At 47.0% G+C, this 16670-nt stretch overlaps 1 protein-coding gene across 6 annotated transcripts in view; it reads right to left on the minus strand.

Annotated features, from left to right (window-relative positions):
- CADPS (calcium dependent secretion activator) overlaps window positions 1–16463 on the minus strand; it is a 389515-nt gene extending 373052 nt beyond the window's left edge. For 2 of the 6 annotated variants that reach the window (XM_073350982.1, XM_073350978.1), the window contains exon 1: window positions 15839–16458. In XM_073350982.1, the coding sequence (XP_073207083.1) occupies window positions 15839–16219 (381 nt within the window). In that variant the 5' untranslated portion in view covers window positions 16220–16458. Of the gene's footprint in view, window positions 1–15838 lie in introns of all 6 variants that reach the window. The other 4 variants (XM_073350983.1, XM_073350980.1, XM_073350977.1 and 1 more) reach the window with 4 other exon arrangements.
- Between the last annotated feature and the right edge of the window lie 207 nt (window positions 16464–16670).

The raw sequence follows: 16670 nt of genomic DNA on the forward strand, positions 1-16670 counted from the left end.
AGTGGGGGGCTATAGATCCCGGGGCTTTCCACATGGAGAGGAAGCGGGCAGTGGAGTGGGGGAACTGGGGGCCCATGGCACTGCATGGTAGCATGCCCAGTGGGGAGGCTGTGGGCAGGGCAGGGCGGCAGCAAGAAGTACTGTGCAACTATGCAGACCCCTCTGCATCCCCACAAAAGCCCTGGCACCCGGGTTCCAGCCCCGCTCCTTGCTCCTGCCCTCCCCACAGCACCAGGATGCTGGCAGAGGCTTCCCTGTTGGGCAGGGATTCAGACACCCTAGCCCCTTATTACCTGTGCAGTCTCCAGAGCACAGGGAGTTTATGGAGCTGCAGTCAGGGCAGGCATGTCCCACTGCTTCCTTCCCTGGCTGCAGCCTCGCAAGCCTGTGTCCAAAACAAGTGTTCAACAAGTGGCATGCTGTGGCCAATGTCCAAAACCTATTAACTTTAAAGTCAACGGGATGGGATAGGTTGGATTCCCAGTAAATTGCTGCAATTAACTAGAAGTTGTTAATATCAGGATAGCTACTGAGTGGCATCCACAGGATGTACCTGTAAAGATATTCAGGCCACTCTCAAATAACCTATAGCTTTACCATCAGCTAGTTAGGTGCTTGTACCCATCGTGAGCAGGCCTTCAGGAGGAACTTGACGGTGAAGAGGTTAGTGGTTTTGCAGAGCAGTTACAGGAAGGGTGCCTCCCTCATAAGGGCTGAGCATGGAAGGAAGTGCAAACGTGTGCAGGAGGAAGGTACAAATGGCACATCAAGATGGCATCATTGGTAGAGCACAGGGCACCCAGGCCAGTGATGTGAAAGGGACAAGGGTGAACAAGCAGTGACTGGCAGAGTTCGGCAGGGCCTTGAAGGCAAGGACGAAAAGCTTGAATTTGATGCAGTCGAGGAGGAAAGTCGAAACACAAAAAACCCACAAGAGTTAATGAGAAAGCAAGGCAAGAGTGTTCAGATAACTTTGACACAGTGCTAAACAGTAATAAAAAGGCAATTAGAGGTCTGGGATGTGTTCACAATAATTGCATGTGCTATAAATAGAGCAGCGTGAAAATTGTCTCACTGAACATAACAATTTGATTCACTTTGGGGTACTTCTGCCAAAACATGGAAATATTTCCATCAGACAGCCAGAATCTTCATTGTCTATTTGTCACACACAAACACACATACCTTTGCATGTGAAAAATACAATAACCGAAGCCTCAGCATTGTAGACCTGCGCTTAAGCAGCTTAAAAACGAAGGTCTGGCAGTAGAGGCGTAAAATCATTTCTTCAAGGGAATCACATTTTTCACCAGCCAACATACCAACATGTGCTTCACAAGTACCATGTTTAGTGGGACTGAGCAATGCAGAGAATATTCTTTATTTGTTATAGTGCCCACTTCATAGCAGGGGCTTTTCAAACACCTGACAAAGTCCTGCTCCGAGAAGCTCACGCCTGAATAATGGCTGGACAAATACACAGAGATTAGGGGAAGAGAAACAAAAGGCCAGTTATATGCAGCATTCACGACAGACAGCATGGCAGAAGTGGGTCTATAAGTGCAACTTAAAGGTAAAGTGGTAGGGACCTCAAGGATGACCCACTATGTAGAGGGTGCTGCACGGAAGTAGGTAGAAAGGGGGTTGTGCAAGAAGCTGGCAAAACAGGTGGACAAGGACAGATGTTGTTAAAAAGGTATACAAAAGCTTTCGGCCTCTAATTCACCAGTTCCAATCTGGCCTATGTTGATAAAGCTGAAAATCACCATCTGGCTGTTGCCCAGTACCCTGTGTGAAATGAACGGGTCATTGGAAGACGAGGATCATCATCTGTTTCCAGTGGCACCCACCATGTAATAGATGATGGGCAAATGCGAAGGACATAGGCCTAGATCCTCAAAAGATATGAAACAAATAAGACAGGAGTCCACTATTGCAGTTAGCAGCCTGGCCGGCAGTATTAGCAGAGAGGACAAGGACTGGACAACAAAAACAACCTTCCTCCTACAGGGGTGTCCCTCCACCACAGGGCTGGGACACGTGAGTGGGGCTGGGTGAAGAAGAATGTGGTTGCCCTGGCTGCAGCTGTCCCATGAATTACCAGCAGGACCTGATTTTCAGAGGCACCGAGCATTCTCATCTTCCACTGACTCCTGTCAGAGTTATGGCGTGTGGGTCCTCAGCAAAAGCCTTGGCACAATTACTATGACCCCCTCTTATATGCACATTTTTCAAAATACCATTTAGAACAAATGTTTAAAAATGAAGACAGAATGACAAGCCTACTCGCCCAAGTCCAACCTTATCACATAGCACTTCCCGAGCAGGCTGTTTTCAGTCTGCTCTCTGACCAACTAAGCCAGTCTCCAAAATGGGCTAGGTAAGGCCCCTAATGGGACTCTGAGTGCAAACCCTCACTGGAGGATGCTCTGCACTGGGGCAGGGGTCTGCATGCCCACAGCCGGCTCTCTGCAAGATCAGGACCTACATTTTTAGGAGAATAGGTTGCTCAGCTTTGAGGAAACTGCAGTTCATTGGAGCCATCGTTGGTCAGCGGACAGTGTATGGGCAGATCCTCAGCATCATAACTCCATCTGCAAATTGTCATAGCTCGGTTGATTTGTCTGGCTTTACTTTCTTCAGATTCATTCCGAGGTGGAGAAGAATGTAACCCTGAACTGAAAGGCAGGTTTCATTACAGTTATCGCTGCTAGCAAGAGACCAGGTGAGATTGACCAGAAGATAAGGAGAAAAAGAATGACTCTGAAATCATTAATAGAGAGGAGGGAAGTGCGGTAGGATGCAGCAAAGCCTGTGATTAGAGGCCATCTTATAAGCCTCGCTGAGTAAAACAAAGTCATTTTTCACATTCCTGTTCGCTAAATGGGCTAAGACATTACAGAACTTCTCTGAGCGGAACATCTGTTTAGACCGTAAGGTCCTCAGGGCATGGCAGGCATCGTTTCCTTGTGTCTCTTGGAAAGCGTCAAATACGCTGACAGCACTTAATAACAAAACTCTTTAGGTTTCAGAGTAACAGCCGTGTTAGTCTGTATTCGCAAAAAGAAAAGGAGTACTTGTGGCACCTTAGAGACGAATCAATTTATTTGAGCATGAGCTTTCGTGAGCTACAGCTCACTTCATCGGATGCTGTGGAAACTGCAGCAGACTTTATATACACACAGAGAATATGAAACAATACCTCCTCCCACCCCACTGTCCTGCTGGTAATAGCTTATCTAAAGTGATCATCAAGGTGGGCCATGTCCAGCACAAATCCAGGCTCTCTCACCCCCCCACCCCCATACACACACAAACTCACTCTCCTGCTGGTAATAGCTCATCCAAACTGACCACTCTCCAAGTTTAAATCCAAGTTAAACCAGAACGTCTGGGGGGGGGGGGTAGGAAAAAACAAGGGGAAATAGGCTACCTTGCCTATTTCCCCTTGTTTTTTCCTACCCCGCCCCAGACGTTCTGGTTTAACTTGGATTTAAACTTGGAGAGTGGTCAGTTTGGATGAGCTATTGCCAGCAGGAGAGTGAGTTTGTGTGTGTGTGTGTGTGTGTGTGTGTGTGTGTGTCCCTGGGGAAAAAAAAAGGGGGGGGGTGAGAGAGCCTGGATTTGTGCTGGACATGGCCCACCTTGATTACCATGCACATTGTAGGGAGAGTGGTCACTTTGGATGAGCTATTACCAGCAGGAGAGTGAGTTTGTGTGTGTATGGGGGTGGGGGGGTAAGAAAGCCTGGATTTGTGCTGGACATGGCCCACCTTGATTATCATGCACATTGTAGGGAGAGTGGTCACTTTGGATGAGCTATTACCAGCAGGATAGTGAGTTTGTGCGTGTGGTTTTTGGGAGGGGGGTGAGGGGGTGAGAACCTGGATTTGTGCAGGAAATGGCCCAACTTGATTATCATGCACATTGTGTAGAGAGTTGTCACTTTGGATGGGCTATCACCAGCAGGAGAGTGAATTTGTGTGGGGGGGTGGAGGGTGAGAAAACCTGGATTTGTGCTGGAAATGGCCCAACTTGATGATCACTTTAGATAAGCTATTACCAGCAGGACAGTGGGGTGGGAGGAGGTATTGTTTCATATTCTCTGTGCGTATATAAAGTCTGCTGCAGTTTCCACGGTATGCATCCGATGAAGTGAGCTGTAGCTCACGAAAGCTCATGCTCAAATAAATTGGTTAGTCTCTAAGGTGCCACAAGTACTCCTTTTCTTTTTGCAAATACTCTTTAGGACTCACAGGACAGTTGAAGCAGGAACTCAGTCTTATATGAGCCACTCTCAGGGCTGCAGTCCAATGGATGTACTAGGGATGCCTGAGTACCACAGATGAGAAAAGACTTGAGGGTATGGGGATGTAGTTAAGGTGACACCTCCAGCTTGTCACTGTATGAGCTCCCATTGTCCTCTTGAAGTTCTTGAGTATCCAGGAGGACTTGGGAGCTGTTCGGCTGGCCTCCACTATCTGCAGGGAGCTGCCAAAGCAGAGATCAGTCACCCAGTTCAGAGCCACCCAAGGCTCTGCTCAGACCTGGCATTCTTGTATGAGGCTCCAGAGGAAGGGGGTGCACAATGGGCAGAACAGACTCACTGATGAGGGATGCAGCAGAGAGACTCAAGAGCATTTTCTGCCCTTTTCCCCTGCCTTTTTCTGGAAAAAGGTCTTTTGTCCTCACTCCTTCCATGTTGGTCTAGGTTCTGCAAAGACCTGGGAAGACAGATGGTATCTTAGCAGAAAGCTCCCGGTGACGTAGGAGAAGAAGTGGGGCAGCAACCCTGCATCTGGATTGGCTACCACCCATCTGATGGAGGGTTACAGAGGATTTACCCACTGGTCCAAACTGGTGGTACCCACACCATGGAATGTCCTTTCTCCAGCAATTTGTAAGTAAATTGTATCCATCTTATGCAATCTTAATTTTGAAAAATATAAGATCTCCTCACTCCTAGACAGTGTTTTGTGGGCAAAATCCTGGCTCCAATGAAGTCAATGGCAAGATTCCCATCGACATCAGTGGGTCCAGGATTTCACCTTTCATCTTTATTGATTTAGTATATCGACTGGGATTATGTAATTAAGCAATTATAGGATGTTTACTGCATACTTCTGTGAACTAAGTTATTGCCAGCTGTGACAATCTGTATCCCTATGTTCATCTCTTTTACAAGATCATGATAAATTTTGTACAAAGTATACCTAGTGAGGAATCATTTGAAAACTCATAATTTGGTGATCATTATTGTCCTAGTAAAATATATGTGGCAACACTGTATGTAAAGTTATAAAATTCTACTGTATGACAATACTGAGACATGTTCCAAGTTTAGAAAAGCAGTCAAAAAACCAGTTCCTCAGAGACAAAAGGCAAACTGATGCCTCAACCAGATGTAAACAACATCAAATGGACCATCCCCTGGGTAAGTGGTCATTCTTTGGCATGAAAAAGGTTGTGAGCGAGAAATGTACATCTTGGCAAAGAAACAGCTTTCTGTCTCCTGAACCCCAGCTAGAGAGGACTCTCAAAGAAAAAGGAAAAAAAAGTATATGAATGAAGAACAGATGCCCCAAGTTTTTCCTCCCTTTCTCTCTACCCATGGTAGCCACAACACCTGTGGAACAAAAACAGCTTTGGACGGAGGGAGAAATCCTGTCTGAAAGGAATTCAGCCAGAAAAACCTGCTGAAGCATGTGGTGAGAGAGACTTATGCTTTGAATTCACTTAGCTTATTAAGTTAGATATTACAGTAAAAGCTCTTTTATCCTGCATAATGGGGTAATGGGGGTGGGGGGGGGAGGAGGAACCAGTAGGTAAAAAATTCCGGTTAACTAAGAGGGAGGGAGTTTGGGTGTGGGAGGGGGCTCGGGACTGGGAGTTGCATCACGGGAGGGGGTGCGGGGCAGAGGGTTGGGGCACAAGAGGGATAGATAATAGGACCGAAAATATCATGTTGCCTCTATATAAATCCATGGGACGCCCACATCTTGAATACTGTGTGCAGATGTGGTCACCCCATCTCAACAAAGATATACTGGAATTGGAAATGGTACCGGTACCAAAAAGGGCAACAAAAATTATTAGGGGTATGGAACAGCTTCCATATGAGGAGAGATTAATAAGGCTGGGACTTTTCAGCTTGGAAAAGAGACGACTAAGGGGGGATATGATAGAGGTCTATAAAATCATGACTAGTGTGGAGAAAGTAAATGAGATATTATTTACTCCTTGTCATAACACAAGAACTAGGGTCATCAAATGAAATTAATGGCAGCAGGTTTAAAGCAAACAAATGGAAGTATTTTTTCACACAACGCACAGTCAACCTGTGGAGCTCCTTGCCAGAGGATGTTGTGAAGGCCAAGACTATAACAGGGTTAAAAAAAGAACTAGATAAATTCATGGAGGATAGGTCCATCAGTGGCTATTAGCCAAGATGGGCAGGAACAGTGTCCCTACCCTCTGTTTGCCAGAAGCTGGGAATGGGCGACAGGGGATGGATCACTTGATTACCATTCTGTTCATTCCCTCTGGGGCATCTGGCATTGGCCACTGTCGGTAGACAGGATACTGGGCTAGATGGACCTTTGGTCTGACCCAGCATGGCCCTTCTTATTTCTGGGGGGGGGGGGGGGACTGGGAATTTGTTGGTGTTGCTCTGCAGTGTAACTCAAGAGTGGCTGGCAACAGCACTCATACAGTACAGCTAGGAGTGAATTACATGCTAGAGGCTGTGTGTGAACAGACCAGGAGTGGTCGCTCTCACATAGAAACTATGTAAAAGACACTCCCAGTTGGAGAATTGAGGAGACAAAGCTGTTCAACAGTCCAGATTGTATCCTGGGTCACAGGCGCCGGCTTCCTCCGGGCCCCAGAGATTTCAACCCCCTGCTTTGCCTCCGGCCCCACCCCCACTTACCCCCTTCCCCCAAGTCTCCACCCCACCTCTTTCTGCCCCACCTCTTCCCACCTAGCTCCATCTCCTCCTCTGAGGGCACCCCGGCCCTGCTCCTCCCCACCCCCAGAGCCTCCTGCATGCCATGAAATAGCTGATCATGGCAGGCGCTGAGAGGGAGGGAGAGGAGGTGATTGGCAGGGCCACCGGCAGATGCTGGGGGCTGGGGGAAGCTGGCTGCCCATGGCCACTGAGCACCCACTTATTTTTTTCTGTGGGTGTTTCAGGGCTGGAGCACCCATGGAGTCGGTGCCTATGCCCTGGGTAATATCACAATGGCACTTTCAGAACAAGAAAAATGGAGACTGCTTTAACATGAATTTTGTAGCATCTCTCGCAAATGAAAGGATAATGTGTCACTGAAACCTAATACCATGATTCTGATTGGCTGATGTTTCTGCTACTAAGTGCTTTTAATAAAGCAGTAATTATATTTTCCTTTGACATAACCTATAAAAAAAGAGTAAGACTGCATCAAATACAACACAAATACTATACAGGTAAATTACTGCAGACCACTTTCTGCTGGAATGAAATAGTCATGCATAGTTCAGCAGAAGAAATGACAAGTTATGCAAAAGGCAAACTGCTTTAGGGAGAGCGTCTAGACTAAAAATACTATTTATAGTCTTGCTATGCATAAAGGTAGACTTAACCGCCAAACTAAACTGAACCATCCCAAGAGTCCCCACAACTGTTAGTTAAGTAAGGTCTCTGGGCTGAGAGATTCCACACGTATTCAATTAATAATTCACAGAGATGCTGGCAATAGTCTTGGACCACTGACCTGCAACCCACAAATCTCAAACAGACAAATGAATAACAGGTTTATAAGATATTTAATCTCTTCTTAATAATCTACAAAGTGTAAAAAAAAGCCTAAGTATGACAAATATTTAATATACCCTCAAATTAAATTAAGACAAGGTGCCAGCAAAATAAATTATAGGCGTTTTTAAGTGAAACTATTGATTCTTTGTGTGTTCCAGGAACTACTTTGCATTCAGTATTCATATTTTCTCTCACTCTGCACAGATCCAGATTGCAAACATACTGCATTTCCTCTCCCAGGTAAACGCATTCCAAGCAGTGATTCTTCTTCACACTGACAACTTGTCTTCACTGAGAGCATCTCAGTTTACTGCAGTGCTAAGAACCATAGGCTCTGATCCCAGAAGTCCTGGCACCACACAAGGTGAATGCAGCATAAGGGTAGATGCAGTAACTCAAGAGCAGCTTTGCAGTGTGGACGCTCACAACCAGGCTAGGATAATCCGGTTGCTCAGATCCTAGCGCTGACCACCTGAGTGAACTTTGCAACAGACATAACCTTGGATGACTAGTCTCAGGGTTTCTTCAGCAGAATACTAGACACCAATCTAAAGCAGTCCTGCAGCCTTAATTGTGTGAGTAATCATGATGAGCTAGACTGCGAATACCTCTAACACAGCTGCACCGAGGCATAACGGCTCCCTCTCATCTGCCTGCATGGCCGTATCAGGGTCACTTGGATCTTGGACACATTTCCTTGCAGAACACAAGAGCTATAGTGTAGATGCTCCTCCCAGGGAGTAAAGAGGTCAAAGACCAGACAGGAAGTGAATGGAACACTGGTTTTACCTCCCACATGCGGGCCAGCTTCAAAGACACCCGCAAAGCCAACATGAAGAAGTGCAATATTGATGTTAACTCATGGGAAACCTAAGCCCTCAACCTACAAAAATGGAAAAGGACCTTGTAGCAGGGATCCCAGTATGTCAAGATCCAACAAAGACAAAAGGAAACAGAGAAATTGGAAAGGAGGAAAGAACGTGCTGCAGTCCAACTCAACCATTCAGATCTGCTCCTTCCACAGGGAAATGTCTGCCCCAACTGTGACAAGATCTGTGGATCCTGGATCAGTCTCGTTTGCCACCTTTGGATCCACCAGAAATAACTGGCTCTCATTCTATGGAAGACAATCATCCTCAAACTCCAAGGGATTGCTGCTAGCAGCTGGTCAGAGGAGCTGACTGGGGTATGAAGGGAAGTAAGCAGCTCCTTTCAAGAGCTGCAGTACACTACTTCCGTCCCCAGAACAAGAGTGGAGAGACGGGAGGAATCCGACACCAAGTCACAATGCCATCCAAAGGCTGCTGCTGGTGCAGGGCAGCTTCACAGCATCCCTTGCTCGCGGTGCAGTCCAAGAAGCACAATATATCGGTGTCTTCAGTAAGTCTATTCACATACGAATGGTGGAAGGGTTTTCTTGCAGGATCTACAATGCTGTCTGGGAAAGCCACGAAATATTTAGTTACGCCAGACATTGCACGAGCTTTGCTATTTTCTCAGTTATTATAGCAGTCTGAATTTATGCATGAAAAACAGAAGCTGATATTTAAAGTGTATTTTAGCTGGCCTTACAGGCCCTGATTCAGCTTACGCACATACTTAACTTTAAGCATGGGCATAAACCCATCCTTATTCAACAAATAGGTAAGTGCTTCTTCTTAAACTGATGCTTAGGTGCTGTGTTGAAGGGGGGCCAGACCAATAATAAAGTACCTTACATCATCACATAACACACAGGACCAGCTAGGATTTCAAATACACCGATATCAACCCAGAGTAGCTCTACTGAATGAGTAATTCACAGTAATCTGAATCAAGCCCTCAATTTTTTCCACTACAATATTATACGGTTATGAAATGACAATATCTCTAGATTTCCCTTTTGCCTGTTCACCTACATTGCATAAAAACACAGCCGTCTGTTTAATACCACTGTTAACATATTCATTAATTTTAATGTCTCGCCTAATGGATTCATTACATTTTAGAACAAACTAAAGAGTCCTTCACGTTGCTGCTTTCTAAATAAGACACAGAACATGTGGTATTGATAACCCTGACAACATCCATCCATCTTTCACTCGCCTTATGCTTGTTCAAATGAATGAGCTGAGCTATACCGCGTCTCCAGTTTAGCCTCAAGTATTTGGGGCTTTGGTTTCAAGGTGTCGTGGAGGGGGTGCTCTCTGGCTCTGAGGGAAGCGTTAGCTAGCATCTTATCAAAAGTGTACCCAGCTGGCTACAGACATGTGCCAGGGAACACAGCTAGGCTGAAAGAAGGGGGCAAGAGATCAGGGGTTTCATAGGAAAAAAGCAACAGCCTGGACTGAAGCCGCGAACAAATCCCTCCTAAATTGATATATGCCATCTGACTCCTCTACCCTTCATGGGCCTCGGCAAAGGATTTATATTATTCATGCTCAACTGGGTGCAGGAAAATGCCATGTTTAACTCTTCTCCCAACAATCAAATAAGAGCTAAAGCAAAGGCAAAAAAGTCTGAGGTAAGCCTCTAACAAATATAAATGCCCTCTAGAACATTAAAATAATGTGAATCAGATTTACAGTTAAACCACAGATATCCGTATCTACTAAAGTGAAGGTCATATGTAGCAAATAAATGAAAGTATAAAGACGTTAATCTAGGTCTGAATATATTGATAAACACCTTTCTGTGTCCCTAAAACTGATCGAGAATCAATGATTTGAAAATAGGATCCTATGGGGGGCAGCATTAGATAGAATTCCTCTTGGAGTTTGAAATAGAGCGTATTTGACTGTAGCATAAACAGGGAATACTTGCTCTACTGACTGCATTGCACAGTCATCTAAGGCTGTGCATTCATACATTCCCATGAGATTCTTTGCTTTGCTATTATAATTTATCACAACTGCATATAATTATCTTGCCAATATGACTATCCTATACTTATATAGTTCCTTTCACCTTGAAGGGCCCCAAAACAATTCACAACTTACATTTTCTATTCCTAGATCACTATGCACATCCATGGTGCTATATAAATAGCAACTACAGTGTACAGATACCACACTACTGTAATGCAGCCACCTCTGGGGTGGAGGATGGCAGCCAGACATTATATAACACATACCTGCACATTGGTGGTGGGAGAAGTGATGGGGTGGGGGCAAACCCCAACTCTTCAGAAAAGTACCTGGGATCTTTAATGTCCAAATAGCATACACAAGACCTTGAGTTTGCAGCTTGTCTGAATGTCATTGAAATCAATTTACCTCTTTTTCTTTAAAAATTATTTCTAAGGTTGCAGGAAACAACAGAAAGAGGTGGCAAGCAGCCCAGGCACTTTGAAGAGACCCCATACAACATGGCACATCCTGAGTTTTATGTTGCTCCCATTTAAATGGGCTGTACTCTGGAAACAGTGGGGGAGAGCAGGGGCTCTGCCTTTCACACCCACCAAAAGCAAGTTGTGGCCCCCGCAGAGCTGAGTGGGTGGAAGGAGGGGAGCGTGCCGTCTCTTGAAAAGGGCTGAGGCAAAGTACTCCCTTGCCCCCAAGGTTCCTCCTGGCCTAACCTGAGGAACATGCAGCGTACGGTGTGCAGTGCCCCTTACTCTGGGCTGAGCCTAATGGTTCCATCCAGCCCACCAGAATTATGTTCTAAACCCGTTTTCATTGGCAATGAAGGGCCCAACCCAGGGAGATTACACAGCACCTTCGATAATCCTGCCATTTCAGGACTGCAGCCTAACGGCCTAAGTATTTCCTACTTAGTGGTTCCCTGCTGCCCTAACACTGTTCAATCATCACAGCTGCAGCTGCCTAAATATCATGCCTGATCTAGCAGAACGCAGTCCAATGGAACTGCCATTGAAATCAAGTGGATTTTTGCCCGAGTGAGGACTGCAGGATCAGACTCATTAGGGTTTCTATATAGTTCTTTAAGATGTACGGAATTTACCACAGAGTATCTAAAGTGGGAGGCAGTCCCTTAGTAACACAGCACTTTCCTGTCTGCATTCATCAAGCTAAGGGCCGACAAAGTTCTTGCAAGATGAAATATTTAATTTCCTTTGTTCTCTAATCCACTCCAATAAAATCACCAGGGCCCCCTGTGCGTGTAATGAAGCAAACCCTTCTCTTATTACCCTTTCAGCAAACCTCTTCCTTATACTAACACTCCTGCTCGTCCTAGTGTGACACAGTTCCTGCCTGGCCTGGTGCATCCTTCTGAGAAAAGATGAAGAGGGTTTACTCTAAACTCTGATCAATACGGGAGGAGAGGAGGCTTGCCGCTTAAAAACTATCATTTTGTAAAACCTGGTCAACTCCTTTCCAGACGTCAAACTTTTTAAGGGGTAAAATGCAAACTGCACGTAAAAAAGAAAGTGGTGGATCAATCTCCTGTAAAATAGGGAAACCGATCCAGTAAGAATTTGAACAAATGAATCATTTTTCTTCTAGGAACGAAAATGTATTTGTTATGTCCCAATTTGTCTCAAAGCACATGTTTTTGAGTCAGGACCTCCAAAGTCCTTCTAAACAAACACATGAATGAATAGAAAGTTTCCATAAAGACTTAAATCTAGCAACACTATCATGACAAACATCCAACCCCGACTGGCCAGACAGGGAATGAGTCCAACTTGCTCCCCATTTTGTTCTCTCACTAATGATACACCATAGGCAAATGAGACAGGAAAACACCAAACACAGTACCTTCCCTTTTCTACAAAAATCTGTCAGGATAACGACAGTTCGCATTCAGGGATACTGAAACAATTTTTATAGTGGGGGGGCCGAGAGCTGTAAACCCAGTCTACGATGGAAATCCTTTCAAGCCAGGGGGTGCAGTAGCACCCCAAGATCCAGCATCTATGTTCACCTGTGGTCCAGTCATTAACTCCTTGCTCAGGCAATCCTTGCATTGAAGTCAATGGGAGTTTTTTGCCTGAGCCAAGAGTCTAGCCTCCATCCCAGGGAACCTCTGGGACAACACAGTTGAGGAATATACAGTAAAAAAACAGAAAGTTTACTTTCAAAAACAGTTACATACAGTCAAGGAAAACAACAGAGATTCTTCAATTTCCCAAACTCTTATTATAGGATAGGAGATTATTTTTAAACGCACTGCAACTCATTTATTTTGACAGTTGTTTTACTACTTGCATAAATAGGCCAAATATGTTTTCTCACATTTTTCTTCTTGACAGAAAGTGATTCACTTTCTTCTGTACTCCTGTTTTAACTTCCTGATACCCCTTTTCTGTATTCCACTTTATCATTGCCCCCCTACTACTTCCACTTATTTGTTTCACCTGTGCTGCCTCTATAGGCTTTTTTCCCTGTTTTGCCTTTTTTCCCTCTCTTCCTTTCTTCTTTTCTTGTTGGTGCAATATTTTTTTCATGTAATAGGATTTATTCCTGCTCTACGTTAATTTTCAGATCACCAAAATATTTTAGGTTCCTGTGGAAAGCTAATTTCTATTAGCAATTCACCTTTAACTGAAATCCAGTTTTTCCTTTTGCAGCTACACAAAAACCTAGTGATTACTTTACATTCCCCACCTCTTTTTTTCTAATGTGGAGAAATTCTAAAGGAAACAGGGTGGCAAAACTAAAAATAGGTCCACAGCCTACTAGAAGAGTTGTAATAAAAACCCCATGATATAAAAATCTAGCTGTATCACCACCACCACATTTCACCCAACCAACAAAAGCACAGGACCATTCAATGATTGCTCTGTATTACCTACAGATTATTTGTGGTCCAGATATTCATTTCTACCTCCTCTTGCACCAATGACTAATAATAGCTTTGTGGTGCGACCAGACTGAATGAACGGTGTTTACTCCTGAAATCTTTCTGGTTTATACAGATGCTTTGTCAACGCAAAACAGAATCAGGTCCAAAACTACAGTGGCAATAAACTTAATTAAATAACAGGGGGGAAAAAAGCAGGCAGACATTCCAGATAGTCATGTCCCATTCTCTCTCTACTCAGACTGCTTTGAGAAGAAAGTCAGCTGCATTTGACTGAAATGCATTCTGTGCCTGTGGGAATTAACTGCCCTCCAAAACCCAGACTGCTGTATTGGTCTGTAATCTGGCAGAAGGAGAACTAGCAGATAAATCCACCATAACTGGAAGAGTCAATAACACTTCTTTTAATTCACTGCAGCATTGTACCTCCTGATTTAGACTCCAGTTCTGAGGTGTTCTTTCCTACTCTTTTGTCTGGAAGTGCTATATACTGCTGTATTGTAGTGACGCATTCACAAGGGTATAGTTAATGTTGTGTCAGCACTTTCATTTTAAAGCTCTATTTTCATATATTCTTCAGTTGGTAATTAGTAACATATTTGTAACTTGGCCATAAACATTTACTACAGGCTGAAACTTAGAATACAAGTTTCTAGGTTGATTCTGAAGTGCTTTACAACAGAGAAATAAAGAGAGAGGATATATAAAAATACAATGACAGTGCAAACACAAACGTTTATGTTAATTCTTTTGAACACAGTTACATGTACCATGTAGCTCAACCACCACTTTGAATTAGGTAGAATATAAATTTAACAAGCAAATATTTAACAGTACAGTTAAATCTCCTGTAATTTTTTAGGGGTGTGTGTGTGTGTGTGTAAATCTTTAAATGGCCAAGATTCTAAACTTTACAATCTGGACACCGCATAAAGAGAATATCTAATCTTCAGATGCATCTTTGCAAAGATTCGTATGTATCTGAACGTACATTGGAGTGCAATGCATCCGAAGAAAACATCTTTATTATGCGTGGGTAAATTAAAGCAGTGTTTAAAAAACATTTAAGTTTATACTCCCCCAACAACTTGACTGGCCACAGGGTAAATACTTCCTTTGCAATGTAACATACGTATATACGCAACCAATGTATTTTAATTGCTCTTGAATTTATCAGAACTTTTGTGGGCCTTAACGTTATTTAAATACAGGCATTTTTGTGCATTTTAGAATTTCCATCAGGGCTATGGCCGGTGATGTTTTTCAAAACCCAACTTTGCGATAATCAGTCAAGGAATTATGCAAAAATCATCAGTGGTGCAGTTTTTAATGACGGGTTTCAAAAGAAAACAAGTGAGCTGAATTTGATGTGAAGCATGGTTTGTTATTGTTAGACATCAAAGCGGCACGGAGATGGCTGAAGGCTGGGACTCCTCCAGCAGGAATGCAAAAGCTTTGATGCAATAATGGGAGCTCACAGCAGTACAAGCACCGTAAGCAACTGGGGCAAAGTAACCTTTGCTTAGATCTCTTAGATCAGTGGCTGGGCTGCTTCCCTGAGTTTGGCACACCTGACGCACTTGGAACAGGAAGGCTAGGGAGAAAGACAGAGAGGTGCAAGGGAATGGGATCATTGCCTGGGTCCCTCTCTCTCATCATTATTATTAGCAGCAATGTTATGACTGTTTAAAAAGCCAAGGGGACCCTGGCAATATTTGCGGTTACATATGGCACAGGGAAGAGGCAGACAGAAGAGCCATGGGCCATCTGACGGGAAGCGGGGTTGGTCCATTTCCAGTGTCACCACCACCAGGGCAGCGGGTGCAGCAAGGAGGGAGCCAAGGTGGGCTCTTGATACCCAGGGCTCCTTTACTTTCCCCGTCTTCCATTCCTGTTTTCCCCCCGCTGCCTCTTTCCCCGCTCCCTCTCCGCCTTGGCCCAGCTGCTGCATGCAAGGTGCCCGCTGGGGCTGCCTCTTGAGCAGGGCAATGCAGGGTGAGCCCAGCCGCCTCCCCACGCCCCGAACCCTGGGCAACGGGGGCCTCCGGCTGGGCCCCTCCTGAGCCCCCGGCGGCTGCCGCAAGACGCTCCCAGCCCTGGCGCAGCCGGGCACCCTCAGCCGCTGCTCGCCACCTCCTGCCCTGCCGGCCCCACCGCAGCCTTGCGCCAGGCACCCGGGGGTGCCACCCGGACCCTCCCCTTGGCAAGGGCAGTGCCCCCCCCCCGGCACGGCTGCTCCCCCCCCCCCACCCACCCTCTCCCTCCCTCCTGCGGGCCTGGCCCCCCGGCCCCCACCTTCTGCTGCCGGCGGGCCATGTCGGTGGGCTGCTTGGCGTTGAAGGGGTAGGCGATGCAGCGCATCACGAAGACATAGAGCTGCAGCCGCCGCTTCCGCTCCTCCTCCTCCTTCTGCAGCCGCTCGAGCTCTTCCTTCTCCTTCTCGCTCACCACCGACGGGCTGGGGCTGGCGGGCCGGGCGCCGCCGCCGGCCCCGCCGCCGCCGCCGCCGGCCCCGCCGCCGCCGCCGGCCCGCAGCCCGGCCCCCGGCCCGGGGCTCTCGCCGGTGCGGCTGGGCGAGAGGCGAGCGCCGGGCGGGGCCGGGGCCAGCACCTCCTTGCCGCTCTCCTCCTCCACCAGCTCCTCCGACTCCTCCTCGCTGGACGACGGGTCCAGCATGCCGCCGGCGGCGGGGCGCGGCGGGGCGCGGGCGGGCGCCTGAGGCGACTGAGGCGACTGCGGGTCAGGCGGCGGCGGCCCGGGGCATGGGGCGCCCAAAGCCCCCGGGCTGGCTCGCTCGCTGGCCGGCTGGCGCCGCCGGCCGGCTCGCCCCGGGCTCGCCGCGCCCAAGCCCCGGTGGGGGCTTCGCGACGCAGCGCCCGGGCTCAGCGGCAGGCGGCCGCCCCGCGGAAGGACGATGCTCGGCGGCGGCCAGCTGCGGCGGCGGCGGGGAGCGAAGGAGGCATCTTCCCCGGCGGGGCGGGGCGGGGCGGGGCGTGGGGGGGCGGAGGGGGGGGGGGGCGAGCGGCGACGTGGCCCCGCCCCGCGTTAACCCTGCCCTGCCCGGCGCGGCTCAGCGGCGCCGCGCGCGAGCCCGGGCGCTGACCAGGGTGCTGGAGCGGCGCGCGGC

Source organism: Lepidochelys kempii, chromosome 7, assembly GCF_965140265.1.
Source record: "Lepidochelys kempii isolate rLepKem1 chromosome 7, rLepKem1.hap2, whole genome shotgun sequence".
NCBI lineage: Eukaryota > Metazoa > Chordata > Testudines > Cheloniidae > Lepidochelys > Lepidochelys kempii.